General features: G+C 38.6%; 1 protein-coding gene across 3 annotated transcripts; it reads left to right on the plus strand.

Annotated features, from left to right (window-relative positions):
• The first annotated feature begins 1452 nt into the window (after positions 1 to 1452).
• Positions 1453 to 13711, plus strand: DSEL (dermatan sulfate epimerase like). Of its 3 annotated transcripts, none has more exons than XR_009544365.1 (2): positions 1453 to 5273; positions 5336 to 5382. XR_009544365.1 is itself a non-coding variant. In XM_060170748.1 (2 exons), the coding sequence occupies exon 1, from the start codon at positions 1507 to 1509 to the stop codon at positions 5143 to 5145; it is 3639 nt and encodes a 1212-aa protein (XP_060026731.1). In that variant the 5' UTR covers positions 1453 to 1506; the 3' UTR covers positions 5146 to 5154; positions 13027 to 13711. The 3 variants fall into 3 exon arrangements, 2 of the variants coding, with proteins under 2 accessions (XP_060026731.1, XP_060026732.1); XM_060170748.1 differs by lacking the exon at positions 5336 to 5382 and adding an exon at positions 13027 to 13711 and having other exon boundaries at positions 1453 to 5154; XM_060170749.1 differs by lacking the exon at positions 5336 to 5382 and adding an exon at positions 6752 to 9024 and having other exon boundaries at positions 1453 to 5154.
• The last annotated feature ends 6340 nt before the right edge of the window (positions 13712 to 20051 follow it).

Here is a 20051-nt window from a genome sequence, read left to right on the forward strand (position 1 = left end):
TCAGAACCGAAGACGGGCAGCGGCGAAGCTGCTCCTTGAGTGTGGGTCTGAGCTCCCTCTGGTGGCTTCTTGTAAGGATGGAAAACCGGGCTACGGGAGAGAGACTGGTGCAGGACCGCTCGCTGTTCCTCGCTCCCACACACTGTCATGATTTCTCCTTCGAGAAAAGTGACTGCTCTTACTAGTTCCCCTGGCAAAGACACCTTCTGAGCCCTTGAACGTTAAACCCTCAACCGGAATCATAATGGTCCTTTAAACTTTTGCTTTTTGTCTCTGAGTCTTCTGTGATCAAAACAAGAATGACAGCAGGACTCATCTTCTGTTAACTGCATTTGAATAAAAACATTTTAAATGACTAAAGCAAGCCACAGTTAAAATAAATACTCTTAGGAAAGTTACATCTTGTAGCCGCTTGTCTTCTGCCACCATTGTTATCCTAATATATGCGTTGAAAAGTATAAGAAAAAAGAACCATTTGGTCTAACCTAGATTGTAGTTATTAACAGATCTCATTGTGATGCTAAAATTTCTATCAGGAGACGTTAGAACATTTAAATCTTCTGTTTATGTCCACTCCCAGCATACTTGTAGCCTCAGAGAATTTCTGTTTTGTTTTTCCCCCAGAAAGGAGTATGTCATGAAAAAGGAACAGAAAAGACACGTCACTGTTGGTGAAAGGGGAGTTTTCTTTCCCAGTTGGTGGTTACTTCATGATTGGAAGAGAAGTACCTAGGTGGCTGAAGAGATTAGATTTTCATAGCTGTACCGATGAAGCTGATAAAAGAAGATGGGAAAATGCTTTCTCTGGGTCATAATAGGCTGATGAGTAAGTAAGCCTGAAAAAAGACAGATCTGAAATGAGGACAGGAATCTTGAGTGTTTTAAAACCAAGTAGGACTTTGAATACTTGTTGAGGATGTTTTTGCCCCAAAAATGGAGGAAGAAAAAATTCTCAAAGCAAAAAGTGTAAAAAGCTGAGAGGAGTAACAACCCAGTCAGCTCCAAGAATTGCAGTACTTTGTCAGCTTCTCTGAGCACACACAGGCAAAGGCATCAGACACGTATGATGATGGTTTCCTGCTCCAGGAATGACTTCTTAACGTGGATTTTGGAGTGCTTTTTCTTTTTTTTACAATGTGTGTTTTTTGACTCTTTGTGTTCGGTAGATTTATGTCAAGGAAGTAAATTGTGAATTCATGGTATTTTTGACTATCTCCACCCCTGTTCACTGTGTGATATTGGAAAATTAGAGGTTTTAACATTCCTTGAAGTTTTATTGGAAGCAACACTGCATCAGGCAAACAGATCCACAGTGTAAGTTTTCTCTTTTTGGCAACTGTACTTGCTTTGAATGAGCCGAATGTCAGCTGGATTTCACAGCATATCCGATTTACAGTCTGTGTTTTATCAAGGCCTTAAATGTATGTTTTATACTCAGCAGATGGGAAACACATTGAGCACTGTGTTTGACATGTATGCCTAAGGAAAGGAGCTCCCCGATGGATCATGGCGTTAATGTTTACAGGACATTTCTTATTTTTACTGTTAGTGATGTTTGCTTTCTCTACTTTTGAAGAATCTGTGAGCAATTACTCTGACTGGGCAGTTTTCCCAGATGACATAGATCAGCTTAAGACACAGAAAGTGCAAGATTTCAGACCCAACCAAAAGCTGAAGAAAACTATGCTTCATCCACATTTATATTTTGATGCTGGAGAGATCCAAGCAATGAGGCAAAAGTCTCGCACAAGCCATTTGCATCTTTTTAGAGCTATCAGAAGTGCAGTGATGGTTATGCTGTCCAACCCAACATACTACCTACCTCCACCCAAGCATGCTGATTTTGCTGCCAAGTGGAATGAAATTTATGGTAACAATCTGCCCCCTTTAGCACTGTACTGTTTGTTATGCCCAGAAGACAAAGTTGCCTTTGAATTTGTTTTGGAATATATGGACAGGATGGTGGGCTACAAAGACTGGCTGGTGGAGAATGCACCAGGGGATGAGGTTCCAGTTGGCCATTCCTTAACAGGTTTTGCCACTGCCTTTGACTTTTTATATAACTTATTAGATGATCATCGAAGGCAAAAATACCTAGAAAAAATATGGGTTATTACTGAGGAAATGTATGAGTATTCCAAGGTCCGCTCATGGGGCAAACAACTTCTTCATAACCACCAAGCTACTAATATGATAGCGTTACTCACTGGGGCCTTGGTGACTGGGGTGGATAAAGGATCTAAAGTAAATCTATGGAAACAGGTTGTAGTAGATGTGATGGAAAAGATGATGTTTCTGTTGAATCATATTGTCGATGGTACTTTGGATGAAGGTGTTGCCTATGGAAGCTACACGGCTAAGTCAGTCACACAGTATGTTTTTCTGGCCCAGCGCCATTTTAATATCAACAACTTGGATAATAACTGGTTAAAAATGCACTTTTGGTTCTATTACGCCACCCTCTTGCCAGGCTTCCAAAGAACTGTGGGTATAGCAGATTCCAATTATAATTGGTTTTATGGTCCCGAGAGCCAGTTAGTTTTTTTGGATAAGTTTGTCTTAAAGAACGGAGCTGGCAATTGGTTAGCTCAGCAAATCAGAAGGCACCGGCCTAAAGATGGACCGATGGTCCCCTCCACTGCCCAGAGATGGAGTACTCTTCACACTGAATACATCTGGTATGATCCCCAGCTCACCCCACGGCCTCCTGCGGAATATGGTACTGCAAAAATGCACACGTTCCCTAACTGGGGTGTTGTCACTTATGGGGCTGGGTTGCCAAACACACAGACCAATACCTTTGTGTCTTTTAAATCTGGGAAGCTAGGAGGGCGAGCTGTCTATGACATAGTTCACTTCCAGCCATACTCCTGGATTGATGGGTGGAGAAGCTTTAACCCAGGACATGAACATCCAGATCAGAACTCATTCACTTTTGCCCCCAATGGGCAGGTATTTGTTTCCGAAGCTCTCTATGGACCCAAGTTGAGCCACCTTAACAACGTACTGGTGTTTGCGCCATCACCCACAAGCCAATGTAATAAGCCCTGGGAAGGCCAGCTGGGAGAATGTGCACAGTGGCTTAAGTGGACCGGCGAGGAGGTTGGTGATGCAGCGGGGGAAATCATTACTGCCTCTCAACATGGGGACATGGTATTTGTGAGTGGGGAAGCAGTGTCAGCTTATTCCTCAGCAATGAAGCTGAAAAGTGTGTATCGGGCTTTGCTTCTCTTAAACTCTCAGACTCTGCTAGTTGTTGATCATGTCGAGAGACAAGAAGATTCCCCAATAAAATCTGTCAGTGCCTTCTTCCATAATCTGGATATTGATTTTAAGTACATCCCATATAGGTTCATGAACAGGTATAACGGCGCCATGATGGATGTGTGGGATGCACATTACAAAATGTTTTGGTTTGATCATCGTGGCAGTAGCCCCATTGCTAGTATACAGGAAGCAGAGCAAGCCGCTGAATTTAAGAAACGGTGGACTCAATTTGTTAATGTTACATTTCAGATGGAATCCACAATCACAAGAATCGTATATGTCTTTTATGGGCCATATGTCAATGTTTCCAGCTGCAGATTTATTGATAATTCCAATTCTGGACTTCAGATTTCTCTCAATGTCAATAATACTGAACACGTTGTTTCCATTGTAACTGACTACCACAACTTGAAAACAAGGTTCGATTACCTGGGATTTGGCGGCTTTGCCAGCGTGGCTGATCAGGTCCAAATAACCCGATTTGGTTTGGGCACTCAAGCCATAGTGAAGCCCGTAAGACGTGACAGAGTGATTTTTCCCTTTGGATTTAAATTTAATGTAGCAGTTGGGTTGATTTTGTGCGTCAGCTTGGTGATCTTAACTTTTCAGTGGCGGTTTTACCTTTCTTTTAGAAAGCTAATGCGGTGGATCCTCACCCTTGTTATTGCCTTGTGGTTCGTTGAGCTGGTGGATGTGTGGAGCACTTGCACTCAGCCCATCTGTGCAAAGTGGGCGAGGCCAGAGGCCGAAGCGAGCCCAAAGCCTGTGTCTCCCCAAGGGCACCGCATCGATCTTCCTGACATCGTCATTACCTCACTTCCTGGCTCAGGAGCTGAAATTCTCAAACAACTCTTCTTCAACAGCAGTGACTTTCTCTACATCAGGGTTCCCACAGCCTACATTGACATCCCTGAAACTGACTTTGAGATCGACTCCTTTGTGGATGCCTGTGAATGGAAGGCGTCGGATGTCCATGGTGTGCATTTCCGTTTACTCCGAGGCTGGTTGCAGTCCTTGGTCCAAGACACAAAACTCCATTTGCAAAACATCCATCTGCACGAACCCGGCAGGGGTAAACTGGCCCAATATTTTACCACGAATAAGGACAAAAAAAGGAAGTTGAAAAGGAGAGAGTCTTTGCCAGAACAAAGAAGCAGAATGAAAGGCGCCTTTGATAGAGACGCTGAATACATTCGGGCTCTGAGAAGACACCTGGTCCATTACCCCAGCGCGCGGCCTGTGCTCAGCCTGAACAGTGGGAGCTGGACCTTAAAGCTGCATTTCTTCCACGAAGTTTTAGGAGCTTCGATGAGGGCCTTGTACGTGGTGAGGGACCCTCGGGCGTGGATTTATTCGATGCTGTACAGTAGTAAACCAAGTCTTTACTCTTTGAAGAATGTACCAGAGCACTTAGCTAAATTGTTTAAAATAGAGGGAGGTAAAGGCAAATGTAACTTAAATTCGGGCTATGCTTCCGAGTATGAATCATTGAGGAAAGAATTATCAAAATCCAAGCCACACGCAGTGTCTCTGCTGGCTCACGTGTGGCTAGCAAACACTGCAGCAGCCTTGAGGATAAACACAGACCTGCTGCCTACCAGCTACCAGATGATCAAGTTTGAAGATATTGTGCATTTTCCTCAGAAAACCACTGAAAGGATTTTTGCCTTTCTTGGAATTCCTTTGTCTCCTGCTAGTTTAAACCAAATATTGTTTGCCACCTCCACGAACCTTTTCTATCTTCCCTATGAAGGGGAAATATCACCAACTAATACTAATGTTTGGAAACAGAACTTGCCTAGAGATGAAATTAAACTGATTGAAAACATCTGCTGGACACTGATGGATCGTCTAGGATATCCAAAGTTTATGGACTAAATGCTGCAGGTCAGCAGAAATTTGCACTAATAATTTCCAACCCAGTTTGTGGATATGAATTAGATGAGTTTGTATATTCTTGTACTGTGTGTGTGTGTGTGTGTGTGTGTGTGTGTGTGTGTGTGTGTGTGTGTGTGTGTGTGTGTGTGTGTGTGTGTGTGTGTGTGTGTGTGTGTGTGTGTGTGTGGAGTGAGTGATCAGCTTCCTCCTTGCACAGAGAGATTGTTTAAAATAAGCGCCCTGTTTGGCCTATAGCAGGATTCATTTTCATGTCACCACTTTTCCTTGCCTTTGTTTCTGAATTTTTTCTGCTAAAATGTTTTCTGCTGCAGAGGTGTAGATGAAGTTATATTACAGTGGTCAGGGGAGATAGGAAGATTTTAAAGGTTTTTGTCTTAACTCTCTCCTTCATCTGTAACTGTGCTGATCTATCTCGAACCTCACACACTGCTAAAGGCCTTGCAGTTGCTGCTATACCCAAGTGTCTGTTGCTTTCAAGATGGACTGCAAAAGTTCCTTATCTTTTTCAGAAGGTGTCCTAATGCATTTATCTTGCACGCACACACACACACACACACACACACATATTTTTACTGTGTATAATGTTCACTGATATCACTGGGGAAATGGAGAAAACTCCTATCAGAATTATAGGATCCCTTCTGGAAAATATAGGTGGAAATACAGAATGGATTTTTTTTTTTTTTTTGAGGTCAGAAACAATGACCTGAAAATCCTCAAAGTTGTTTATTTAGAAGTAATAAAGAATCAGTCTTGGAACGGTGGCTGCCAAGGACCGGTACGGTATTTTAGACCTGCTTGTCTTTTTAAAACGCTCTCTTTCTTGCTCCCGTGAAGCTGTAGCTGTTCACCATCACCACTCCCACCCTTTTCTTTCTGTTGCTGTCACGCAAAACAGTCAGTAGTTACTAATGGCTAAACTCCCGATATTTGTGGGAATTTTTTTTTTTTTTCTGTTCTCATGATTCGTTTTGCATCAAAGCCTGACATAGCCTTAGAATCAGATTTCTCCTTGTGGAATTATCACTGTATGACTCAAAGAAAGCAGTGCCACTGCTGCCAGTGTTTTTTTAGACTGGAAACAGAATTGGAAAACTGCCTGACTTATCTTGCATCCTTTTGAATGAGTCCACAGACTGCCAGTGTCGGCAAAAGTTGAAGGCGAATGGGAGATGATGTCAGAGGCATCTGTTTCCTTTACCATCTGCATCTTATTATAAATATAGTCGTCATAAAGTATGGTTCATCTTATTTTGGTAGGCTCTGAAATCAAAATGCTATGCCATTAGAAGCCAGAGGAGTAATTACAAGGTATTGGATGAAAACTATTAGGCAGTGTGGAGACTTGATGAAAATCTCTGTACAGACTGCAGCCTTCTTCCTAATGCTTCAGACTGTAGTTTCCACACGCCCTCCCCGTCGCCCATGCTCTAACACTTGGGAGTCTGTCATTCTGACCTAGGTAAAAGTGGTTCTTTCTCAGTAGTTTGTTATTATGTCAAAATGTGCCTCCAGGGTGATAAAGCTGCGGATACGTTACATTCCAGCTAAAGCTAACTGGGCTGTCATTTTTCTTCCATTACAGCGTGAAAGCAGACTGACCACTCCCCCCCCCAACCCCATCTGCTTCCTCTCGTAGCTTTCCCTGCTTTCTCTTTACAGTGTCAAAATGAATGAAAATCCTATTAATACAGGTTGAGAGGGCAACTGAAGACCTGAATCCACACTATTACTCTCAAGGAAGATTATTCGTCCTATCTCAGGGTTATCAACAAGCATGTAACATTTCTACATGGATGATAACACTGTTTCCATTATTGGTCAGAGTCTCGGTGTTTGCTTTCAATTCCCAGGATGTGTGATCTTAAATCAGATCAAATAAAAAGGCTCTGGGTTGCAAGTAATATTAGGCCTGATCAAGGTAAGAATTACAAACGTGTGCAAGTAACAGCAGAGAAGACAGAAACTGTACCACTGCCTTTCCTTTAACTTTGTACAGAAACATGCCCACAGGCAGAAGAGAGCCAGGGTGAGTATATGGAGCAGGTGGGGGGGAGAAAATGGAAAAGAAAGAGCAGTTCTGTGAATGGATACGGGAACAATATGGGAATATCTTATGTATAGCTAAAGAAAGGAACACACTTAAGATGATCTTCACAGTGTATCTTAACTTTTACAGCATAGCAAGGTCAAGGTGAATTTCCTTGTCCACTCATCCACTCCCACCCCAAGGGAAACTTAGCTGGAGGAGAAGACTTCTATTCACAGGTTCTATTTCTGAGCAATGTTTTACACGGGTGAGGGACGGCCCAGCCGTTGCATATGCGTCCATTTGTTCATGCTTGGGAGCCCCTGCCTTATAATCTCAATTATAATCTCAGAACGTCTAAGTCCTACATTCCTAGGGTGTTATCCTGGGAAGAAATGTGAATAGACTCTACACTTATTTTTATTCTGATCGTCTTGAAAATAATTAAAACAACGATTATCACTGTGTGACACTTCCAAAGGAAACACTTTAAAAAATGTCTTTTCCATAAAATCAATTCCTTTCCTCATTAACTTCCCCAAACTTAGGCCCAACTGGAATTAAAGCTTCTATTAAAATAATATCATTGAAATGTTGAAATTTTGAAAGAATGTGTCCGTTTTGCTGACAAAAGTAACATAAATATAGTGGTAATGTTGATCTAGTTTTCAAAAGTTTGAAATAATGCAAATTACTCACTTAGGATGAAATAGGCCATATCCAGAGATGAATTTACTGTAATGACAATTCCAGAAAGGAAGGAAAGGGGAGAATCTGTTCAGGAGAAAGAAGATAAATCTATGATTATACTTAAATTTAATCTTTAGAAACCCAGAAAGGCATGAGTTTTAGGCAGGTGGCACAACAACTCATACACACTCAGCCTAAACCCTCAATATTAGACATTTGATTGGCTGGCGTTTTGGACAAACAGAAGACGTAGCACTGTAAGTGGCCTGGCAAGAATGGGATAATTATTTATGTCCAGTACCCAGCCATGGCATGGGATCTGGCACAGATATCTTCATATTTGAAGAAAAACCTCTCTCCACACACACACTAGTTATGTTTAATTTTCTTTCCCTTTTGTGGAAACGCCACCCCTTCTGTCTGCCAGTGACTTTTGATTGGTGTCATTTATCAGCAGAGTTTGGTCATCATAGATCCTAGACGTTCTTGATATAAAGTCTACCACATTCAGTTATCTATAAGTAAACATTAACAGTGGTTTTAGAATCTGTTTGATTGACTTAACTCTGATCATAATTACAAAAAATCACTAATTTAGCAAAAAATGTGAATAGAAGGCAGTATGTTATACCACCACTTACAGACGTAAGGGAGCCTAATCTAAGACAGATCAAGGAATTTAATATGCGGGCTACCTACTGCTTATTTAAATGAAAACCAAAGTATGTCAAAATAGCTGCTAAGGCAGTGTTTACAGTACTTGACTAATATCTCTATTTCCCTTCATGTTGGCAGAAAAATCCAAATAATATTTTAAGAACTAAACTGAATTTTTTTTTTTTGCACAAAGGATGGTAGGAACATCAAACAGTAGATTCTCACATTCTCTAGTTAACTTGTAGCTGCTTTAGCTATAATTTACATGAGCTTGTGTTTAGTCCAAGTAACATGTTTAATTCTATTTCCAAAGATAGGTTCGGCTAAGCCTTCCACACTGTGGGGGTTTTGCTTTTGTTTTTGATTTTCGTTTTTCTTTCACACCTGTCCAGTTATGCAGCAAAGAAAACCTGTACTGAAGATCATTTATGAAGTTTATTCAAGCTATATGTAATAACACAACTCCTCTATTAATAAACAAATAAAAAGCTAAAAGCAACTTGGCTATGGTTGGGATAATTTGTAACAGCCCTTTTCTTTAGGACTTTGGGTAATTGTGTTAGGATTTTGTATGGAGCTGAGTTGGAAAATGCAGTCCCACAATTTCGGCCACTAGCACCCTTAGTGATGGGTGAGCCGTGCCTCTACTCCCTTATCTTAATTCCAAGTCCTGTCTTTGACTTGCCCTCAGTCCATTTCACTCTTCTATGTACATCATTCCAACTTACTAAGTGGCAAGAACATCCCGTACTATGCACCTGTGCTCCACATTTGCCCCTCCTGCCACTGGTGGGGTATCTATTCAAGCAGGAGATCTCTAAAAGGAAGGTACCTGCAGGCCCCTTGAGATATTCTAGTAGGTGGTGCACAGGGTTGGCAGAGTGAAGACTTTTTTTTTTTTAAGAAAGATAAGGATCTATCATGAATTAGTCTCTTAGTATGTGCTGCACAGAACTGTAAGGTTTTCATGTATATCATTACAATCTTCACAACAACTCACTGGTATTCATTTTACAGATTAATCTGAAGCCCATATTCTCTCTCTAGGGAATATGTTTTTGTGAAGGAATTTGGAGCAGGTTTACAATTCCATTATCAATTCACTTATTCACGGTAATTCTGGGGTATCTACTGTCAAGATATTGATTAGCATGAGGGGATAACACAAAAACTGGTTGACTCTGACCCTGCCCCAAAGAACTGATGGTCTCTCCAGAATTCATCAAGAAGAGAAGGAGAGGAAGGGCATGCCGGGTAGCCATTACCACCCGAGGAAAGGCACCGCAAAGTGTTATCTACTCTGTAGTAGACAGGATTTATCTCTGAAAAAGTGGTTACGAGGAAAAGGAGTAGTTGTGGAGTTTCAGTAAATTTGGACAGAGATCACCACCTGTGCTTTTCCTCATTAGGTTTGACTCTATAGTTGTCACAGGATGTCCCATCAACGAGTAGCCCTTGCAAAAGAGAAGCGCAAACAGAACAAAACCGCTGACACTTGCTCTTTCCCAATTCCCCCACCCCCTCACTTAACTACCCCAGCACATTTATCACAAAGAAATGTGGTCCATAACTGAATATCAAGGGATGCCCTGAGGAGAAAAGGATGTGTGAGTACGGTCTGACTGGGCTGCATGCAGATCACTGCTAGTAATAACAGTACGAAGGAGGATACCTCAGTGTATTTCATCCAGGCTCCATTTGGCCAGTAGCATCTCTTTTCCTCTCCCTCCCCTCTCAGCACCTCCAGATTCACATTACCAGGCACAGCTAACCAATCCTGAGAATGCAGCAGTGAACAAAACCTATGGAGCTGACGGTCAATCAAACATATTTTAAAAGAATTTGTTTTGGGAAAAAAATCCCACCTGTTCTGTTCCCTACCATGTAAATAATACCAAAAAGGAAGGAAGGGAAGGAGGGAGGGAAGGAAAGAAGGAACAAAGGAGCAAAGAACGGAAGGAAGGAACTCTGAACCTAAATCTGAACACAAAGTAAGGTGCACAAGGAGAATCATTCATATAACAATTGTGTTCATTATGGTATGAATTATTTAAGAATCTCTTTGAAACATTATAGCTAAAACTTGAGAAAAAAAGGATAAATTGTAATCTGAGCAAATCTTTTCTACAGTACATTGCAATTGCTCTTTCTGTTTTATTTCTTTAAACTACTTCTGTATTGCTGTGACTCTTGAGATGAAATGTTTCTTTCAAGTGTCTTAACACTGATGAATTCCACCTATAAGTGTCTCAGGTTTTCCAACGTCCTAGATAATGTGGTGTTTTCCCATATATTGTCTTCCTCTCTATTTCCAAACATGGGTATATACCTTGCTTCTAATGATTTAAGGAAGCAAACCTTCATGCACATGTGACACCCATGATGCTCTCCATTTCTTCTTTTGGAAGTTAATTCAGCTCCCATCACTGTCACTTTTCTCATTTAGTAAATGAACAACATAAAATCTCTAATCTCTGCATTAAAATCTGACATCCTTCTATGAACAACGCTGAAGGCACTTCTTACCTTATTCATTGCATAATGCAAATGATGCTCCCAACCTCTGTTATACTACAATGAAATATTACTGCCCAATTTTATTACTATTTATTATTTTAATTATGTATTCAGTTATTCCTTTGCTTGTTTCAAAAGATTAATTTTGTTGTAGATTTGTTTAAAGTTCTTGGGATTTTAAAATAAGAACACTATACAACCAAGAAGTGATGAAACTGCTTCCATAAAATACCCATGAAAAGACAACTGCATATAAATAATGCAGTTAATAAAAGTTAACCCTACACAAACAAAATAGGTGATTTTTGCTCTTCATTTTTACTCCAGACATTAACGTGGGTGCCCTGGCTAATTCAGTGCTAACTAGAGCACAGCACGCTTGCGGTGGGCTTTCGTGCGCCAAGGAACTTGTGTTATTTCTCTCGAGATTTACCAAAATGAAATGTACATATATTCAGTTATACTTTATCTTTCAGCCCACATTAATTATAAAACTCAAAAATCCCATTATTGAACGCATGAGTAAAAAGGTACTTGCTTGTATCCACACATAAGAACTTGGCAGGATTCCATTATGATAAGAGGTGGAAGGTTTTCTGTGTATAAACAACAGATTGCACTGGTGGGTTTTTCACAAGGTTTGTTTGCACCTTTCTCCCATTTCCTTGATTAATTTGAAGAGGGAGATTTCTATTAAAAATGTTATATTCACAACACTTTTATATATTATATGAACTTTGAAATTAGATAAAACTGAATACAAATCCCTAGGTCAGTAAATAATGACCAGCTGTGACGTGTTGGGCAATTTTCTTAATTTTAAATCTCCATTTCCCCATCTATAAAACTCCCCCAGAGTTGATATAAGGATTAAATAAAATCACACGTGAAAATTAATAGAAGATACGTGTTTCCTCTTTGTGATCATCTCCAATTCATTATATATCAAACCCATATGTAATGTGATGCACCATTTTTCCAGTAAGAAAATATTAAAATGTTTCCAGAGAATTTGAGCATACATAGTATGTAGACCAAATAGACACCTATTTTAGTATTCCATATATCAGCTGAGTTGCACAAACATGTAAAATCACACTTATGCAATTCATATATTAATTTGGAAATAGTGCTTTTTTCATGTTCACGTTTTAAGAGAAAAATTTATTCAAATTTTCATGTACTTCAATGTCATTATTTCTAGAGTATGGTTTGAGTTCTTCCAGAGAATATCGTATTTCCTTCTGAGTTTTATTGAGATAGAGACTTTTTTTTTTTTTTGTGGTACGCGGGCCTCTCACTATTGTGGCCTCTCCCGTTGCGGAGCACAGGCTCCGGACGCGCAGGCTCAGTGGCCATGGCTCACAGGCCCAGCCGCTCCGCGGCGTGTGGGATCTTCCCGGACCGGGGCACGAACCCGTGTCCCCTGCATTGGCAGGCGGACTCTCAACCACTGCGCCACCAGGGAAGCCCGAGATAGAGACTTTTTTGAATTTAAGTATGATGCTATTACTTGAAATTTTATTTCATGTTACAAGTGCCATTTGTATAACATTAATCATAATTTATGTTCATAACTTCATTCAGTAGATAATTATGATCTTATAGATTGTAATCACTGTATTTTTATTTTAATTTTTCCACTTATTATGAAATATGCATAAAAGCTGGGGGTGTCTAAGTCTATGTGTGAACATGACATTTACTCCACTGGCTATGATGGAATAAGTGAAGACCAATCTGAGGTAGCATATCCAAATTACACATATCATGATTATATACCTTAACACCATACGTAACAAATGATTTTATCAATATAAAATTATCTCATCTTTATAGAATATTATTTTCTTTTAATTCATGTGTCATTCACACATATTCTTCGGGTTGGGGTAAAATTCTACGGTCCTTTATATTCTGCTTGGTGCTTTGTAAGTCTGGATGCTTTCTCTTTTCCATGCCTGTAGATAACAACTGAGCAGCAAACTCCAGAGCCTCCAGCCAGAAACTCAGCCTTCCAGCAAGGAGTGCAAGAGAGCATGCACCCTCTGCATTGGGACCAGGTGCCACAGATCTATGATAGTAGGGTTCATACCACTGAAGAGAGAAATTCCTTTTCTTTCTTTCATTGGTTTTCCTTGGATATTGCTGTCCACATCCCTGCTGAGGTTCACTGTATGCAAATTAGAAGACACTATTTTGCTGATTCTTGCATATGCCAGCTTTACTGCCCCCTACTTATCAAACTGTAGGTATTATGGATAAGCAAGATAGGTTATGCCAGTATGTTGACACTGAAAAGATGTGCTGACCCTATCAGAAGCCCTCCTCTATGATATTGATAAGTAACTGTGGCCAGAGCTGGGGCTTAGAGTCAGAATTCCTATACTCACACACTCTATAATATGGTACAAAGCATATATATCTGACCTTCCATTACCGTATTCTCCTGCTCTCACCAGCGATCCCAGAGGTAACGTCTATCCTGGATTTTGTGTTTACCATCCCCTTGCTCTTCTTTATAGCTCCACCACATATGTCTCTATCCTTATCAACATATTGTATATTTTTGCATGTTTGTATACTTTACGTAAACAGTAACATATTGCATATATTCTTGTGCAAACTTGCTTTTCTTTGCTCAAAATTTTATCTAATGCATGTTGATGTTTGTAGGTGGAGATCACTCACTTATTTTCCTCGTGGTAGGTTCCAATATATGCTATTATCTGAAATACCATACTTTATGTATCTTTCATCTTGTTGGATTTTGGGAATATTTTTAATTTTTGCAATTTCAAACATTATATATAAAACTGTTTATAGATGCTGTATAATGCACACATACAAGAATTTTGTCATTGTGTTTTGTTTGTACCCAGAACCTTCCCACCCAGCCGCACTACAGCCTAGTATATATATTGAGGGCTCAAAGCACATCCTCGACTATTCTTGGTACCAAATTATTATTTTTACAGATTGTTTGTACAAATCGACACTCTAGCCATTGTAGAAAAGTTTGTGTTGCTCCAAAATTTCTCCTGTACTTGACATTTTCATACTTTTAGATGTTTTTCTGTCTAGTGGGGTAAAAGAATGTTACTTTTTTTTTGAAGTTCTGTTAATAACATGGAACACGCATGCAGCATGTGCACTCATGCGCACACGTGCACACACACACAGTAGTCCTTACTTTTTCCATTTGTGTTTCTTCTTTTGTGAAATGGAATCCATGTTCATGTCTTTTATACATTTTTCCATTGCATTCTTTTTTTCTCATTGATTCATTGACATTTATAGTATATTAATAATACTAATCCTTTTTTGGTTATACTCGTGAATAACTTCTTGGTTTATATTTTCATGATCTTTCCACTAGGACTTTTGTGATATATTTTGACACGCAGGTGTTCTTAATTTGAATGTAAACAAATATGTGTTCTTCTTTATTACTTGTACTTTTTTGCATCTTATTAAATAATCTTTCTTAAGGTCTTGGCACTGAAGATGTTCTCCTCTATCTTCTTCCAAGCATTTTAATATTCTCATCATCATCTATTGCCGCAAAACAATATTACCACAAATGTAGTGGCTTAGAACAGCACATGTTCATCATCTCACAATTTCTGTGGGTCAGGAATCCAGGCGTGGCTGAACTGCGTCCTCTGCTCTTATATGTGGCTGCAATGAAGTAGCTGGGCCTGGGATCTCCTCTGAGAAGCATCCACTTCCAAGCTCACGTGGTTGTTGGCAAGATGTAGTTCTTTGTGGGTTGCTGGACTGAAAGCCTCAGTTCTTTTCTGGCTGTTGGCTGGAGACCCTGAGTCACTTGCCATGTGAGCGTCTCCATTGGCAGGTAACTTCATAAAAGCCAAGATGAGAGAATCAATAGAGAAACTGCTAACACATTTCCATAATCATGGAAGTGACGCCCAGTCAACTTTGGTGAGAAGCAAGTCAGAGGTCCCCCTACGCCCACACCCAAAGGAAAGGGACTTCACGAGGGCATGAATCCCAGGAGATGGAAGAAGGGGCTTATTTTAGAGTGTCCCTGCCACAGATTTTGTCTTTTATATTTAAATATTTAATCTGCTTTATATTAATTGTTATGTCTATTCTGAGATTTTTTTCTCTGTATAAATAACCTGCTGTCCTAGACTGAAGAGATTCAGTACCTTTTCTTTTCCACTAATCTTCAATGCCGTCTTCCCTACATATCAGGTCCTTATATTTTGTGTGAGCTGATTTCTCAGTTCTCTACTGTATTCTTCTGGCAAATTCGATTACCCAGTGACAATACCGTACTATCTTAATTACTATAGTCATTTTGTTAGCCTTGAAATCTGGCAAGGCTTCTTCCTTTCTTTTTCTTCATTTCTTTAGGCTTTGTTCTTCTATGTGCATTTTAGAATTAGTTTGCGTAGTCCCCCAAAGCAAGCAACAATACATGTTAATGGTAAATGCATTACATCAATTTTGGGAGAATCGACCTCTTTACATTAATCCCTGTTCATAAGCATGGTATATCGCTCCTTTTATACAATATTTCTTAATCCTTTGATAGATTTAGGTATGAGCACTTTATATATTGTTATTACAGTGGATGATATTTATTTTTAATTATATGTTCTAACTGATTATAGTATATAGAAAATACGATTGATTTTTGTGTATTTATATTGTATCAGGGAACTTATAAATCCTCTTACTAATTTAATAATTTACCTGTAAATTTTTTCAAAATACTTATACAGATGCTTTTGTAATCTTCAAGTAATGAGAATATATTTCCTTCCTTTTAATCTTATAACTTTTTAATGTTCTTACTGGATTTGTTAGGACATCCTGTTAAATACTGAGTGAGTCTGGTAATGTGAATATTCCTGTACTGTTCCTAATGTGAATGGAGTGCTTCTACATTTCACCACTGAGCAAATGAATGGATGCCGTGTGTATTGCATAGATTCACTTTATCAGGACGTTGTATTCCCTTGTACTCGCAGTTGATAAGTGACTTTTTATCATCAAAGCATGATGAGATTTATTTAATGCTTTTGCTGCATTTATTGTGATAATCATGTTTCTTTGCCTTTATCTGTTAAGGTAGTGTATTTTGTGAAATTTTTTTTTCTTTTGAGATTAAACCAAACTTGGCTTGCTGTGATAAAACCAGCCTGGGAATGATTCATTAAATTTATATTTGTTGCTGGATTGAGTTTGCTAATGATTAATTTAAGATGTTTATATCAACATTTGTAATTGTGATTTTTCTCATAATAAACGTCTAATTTTGAAGTCAACATACTTGTCACATAAAGTAAGTTGAGGATGTTCTATTTTTATATTTTATAGGTGAGTTTGCATAGGATTGAAATGATCTAATACAAGAATGTTTGTTAAAACTCATTTGTAAATCATCTGAGCATTCTGTTTTCTTTGTGGGAACATTTTAACTAAATATAAGATTTTACTTGGTGGTTATAGGCTTATATTACTTACCTCATGTATTTATTTTGAAGCCTATTTTGGCAAGTTATGTTTTTAAAGAATTTGTCCTGTTTTTTTTTTTTATTTTTTCACATTTATTGACCTAAATTTGCTCAAAATGCATTCTGTTGCCTCTAAATATTCATCCCCTACACATGTTTTTTCCATCCCTAATACTGAGTATGTGTGCCTTATTTCTTTCGGTTCCTGGTGGGTTTTGGCTGGTAGATATTGACAATAATAGGCCAAAAATTACCTTCTATATAAGTTACATAAATTAAATTGCCTTTTCAGAGACTAATTTTTAGCCTTTTTTGTTCTTACCTAATATTTTATGTTTATTTGGCATTGCATAACTGGCTCCTGATCTTACATATTTCCTTTATTTACTCTAACTTCTGTTGTTTCTCTTTTTTATCTTTAATTATATGCCCCATTATTTTTTGTCAATCTCCACCAGCCAAAACCACCAGGAGCAAACTGAATTTATTGTTTATTACAGTAAGAGGTATTTAAATAGTACAGCTTTGCTCTGCTGTATATCAAAAAACAAACTAATAACAGCATTAAAAAAGAGCACCAATTCGGCTTCTGTGGTGGCGCAGTGGTTGAGAGTCCGCCTGCCGATGCAGGGCACGAGGGTTCGTGCCCTGGTCCGGGAGGATCCCACGTGCCACGGAGCGGCTGGGCCCGTGAGCCATGGCCGCTGAACCTGCGCGTCTGGAGCCTGTGCTCCGCAACGGGAGAGGCCACAACAGTGAGAGGCCCGCGTACCGCAAAAAAAAAAAAAAAAGAAAAGAAAAAAACGGGAAAAAATAAAAAAGAGCACCAATTAGAAAACATGATTTTACTATACACAAGTACAGATTTAATATCTTTAATGTGGAAAAGACGTTACATATCTGTAAGCAAAAGTGATTACAACTTTAAAAGAGAAGTTAAAAGCGATAGAACATGCATAAAGCAGATAATCTGTTTCACCAATTCAGAGTACAAATACTGTCACTTTCCTTTTATTTTAACAATTCATATCTCAGCTTCCAAATTACTTCTACTTAAGACCTGTCCTCCAACTACTAAATAAATGGGGGAAAAAAAAAAGAAATACAGGGGAAAAAAAAGTCTAAAATTACTTGGGATTTAATCAAAAGGTTTAGGACTACTTCCAAACAAATGAAGAAAGAACTATAATCCCATGTGACCAAAACTTTCCCTGTTTCTCACTGGTATAAAGTGTCACTGTAGAAGATCAGTCCTGCCCAACTCAACAAATGACACTTTTCTACAGAGACTAGAATCACATGCTTATACTGTTTCTGCACAGTTCACATTGGTGACCCGTGTACAAAAGGCCAGTTCATTTTAATTCACCTTTTATTTCCTTTTTTTTTTTGCTTAATTTTATTCTCAAAAGCACAATCTACTGGTCCACTGTTCTTGGGTCTAGAAAAGCTGCCTACATTAGGTCTATATTATGCAGAAATCACCCCCCCCACCCCCCTACCCTATCCCTTGCAAAAACCATTAGACATTTTTATTGTGCCTGGATTACCAGCCTAAAATCCCCTCTCAGGGGAACATTATTTCAGATATTTTCTTGTCCTTTCTTGCACACTTAATTGTTTTGAGAGTCAGGCTGAACCAACTTTCAAGGGCTCTCTACTTTCAAATTCTGAAAAAGAGGGATTGGTTACAGGTCACTTCACGTCCACAAATGTCCTGCGCTCCTTCAGGAAAGAAATCAGCAGTCACCAGTGACCAGCCTGGTACCCAGCCACAGGTGAGGGACTTACTTTTTCAACCCACTAAAGTTTCCTTCTCTCAAGTTAATAGACACAAATTTATGTTAACTCTAAAGTTATGTCAAAACTGTGTTTCTTTTGTTTATTTTTTAGTTTACACAGCATGGGAGTAGAAAACAACACCTGCCTGGATAAAAAGCAATTTGGAAAGTCAAAAAAATACAATTGACTAAGAAATATGAACACCATAAATCTCATTATTAACTATATAAATTTAACTTAAAAAGAAATCAATATTGTATCTTAGTTTATAAACCAATAAAAAGAAAATCCATTTTGGTGAATATACCAAAGAATAAATTATTGGCTACTGCTTTGGTAATATACATGTATATTCTTCATTAAAAACAAGTTGGGGGGCTTCCCTGGTGGCGCAGTGGTTGAGAGTCCACCTGCCGATGCAGGGGACACGGGTTCGTGCCCTGATCCGGGAAGATCCCACATGCCGCGGAGCAGCTGGGGCCGTAAGCCATGGCCGCTGAGCCTGCGCGTCCGGAGCCTGTGCTCCGCAATGGGAGAGGCCACAACGGTGAGAGGCCCGCGTACCAAAAAAACAAAACAAAACAAAAAACAAGTTGGCTGTTTGCCAGATATTTTCAAGATTCCCCTCTTCCACCAGCAAAGCTTGCCTTTTGGCCCACTACTTCTATTTCAAGCATTTTATCCCACAGGAAAACAAAAGAGAAAAAAAAATGTAGAAAGATGTATACAAAAGGATGTTCATTATAGCATCATTTATAATATCAGGACATGAAAACTTCTTAAAGGTGGAAAAAAAATCAGTGAAGATGCATACTAGCTTATTAGAAAAATCCTGATACTTTAAAAAATTAATTGATTACAAAACAACTACAAAATGATCTTATTTTTATATTAAATAAAATTTATATCCACCTAGTCCAATGAACTATGTCAAATGGTCTTTATAATAGGTCAACAGTGATCAAATATCAGTAGTTTCAAATTATTCAATCTAATGTTTATATCCACATATCCACATATTATCTATTTATACAGTAACATTTTATGCGCACACACACACACACACACACACACTTCTGATTACTATGGATCAAATTGGGTTTTTAAATACTGCTTCTCTTCACAGAACTTTCATAAATAATAAATAGCAATAAATATTAAAAGCTTAAAAATGTGAATACTTTTTCATTCAGCACTTCCAATACAAAGTTCCAAATAAATCTATTTCATTAATATAAAAATATTTCAGAGGAAGTAATTCAAAGCTTAGATAATTAGACTTGTGAAGTTTTCTTTATAAATTTTAGAAATAGAGACATTTAATTTCTTCTTTCCTTCTTTTTTTCTTCCTATCCTCTTTCAATGACTATTTATGAAATGATGAAATGACAATTATGGATGGATAAAATGAAAGATTAATAAGGAAATTGATACAGATCATTCCAGGAAACAGCTAGAAAAATAAAATGGCCGGAAAACAACCCAACCCAATTCCAAGCCCATCCAGTGGTCAAAAATAAGCAAAGTAAGTACTTAGCACCAAACTTAGAAAATGAGCTAGGTTGTCATTTTTGTTGTTGTTTTATTTTTTTTTTAAGGTATTGTGAATGAAAAAGGAAGTAGTACATCAAGAATATAGTTGACAACCATTGTCACTCCTGATTTACTATTTTGTGTTTTGTTCTTAGGATAGGATTTTCCTACCGTCCTAGCTTCCTTTA

The sequence above is a fragment of the Lagenorhynchus albirostris genome, chromosome 14, assembly GCF_949774975.1.
Source record: "Lagenorhynchus albirostris chromosome 14, mLagAlb1.1, whole genome shotgun sequence".
Taxonomy (NCBI): Eukaryota; Metazoa; Chordata; class Mammalia; order Artiodactyla; family Delphinidae; genus Lagenorhynchus; species Lagenorhynchus albirostris.

Coding starts and splice junctions, on each gene's coding strand:
- DSEL (XM_060170748.1), top strand. CDS start 1,507: ATGGCGTTAATGTTTACAGGACATTTCTTATTTTTACTGTTAGTGATG.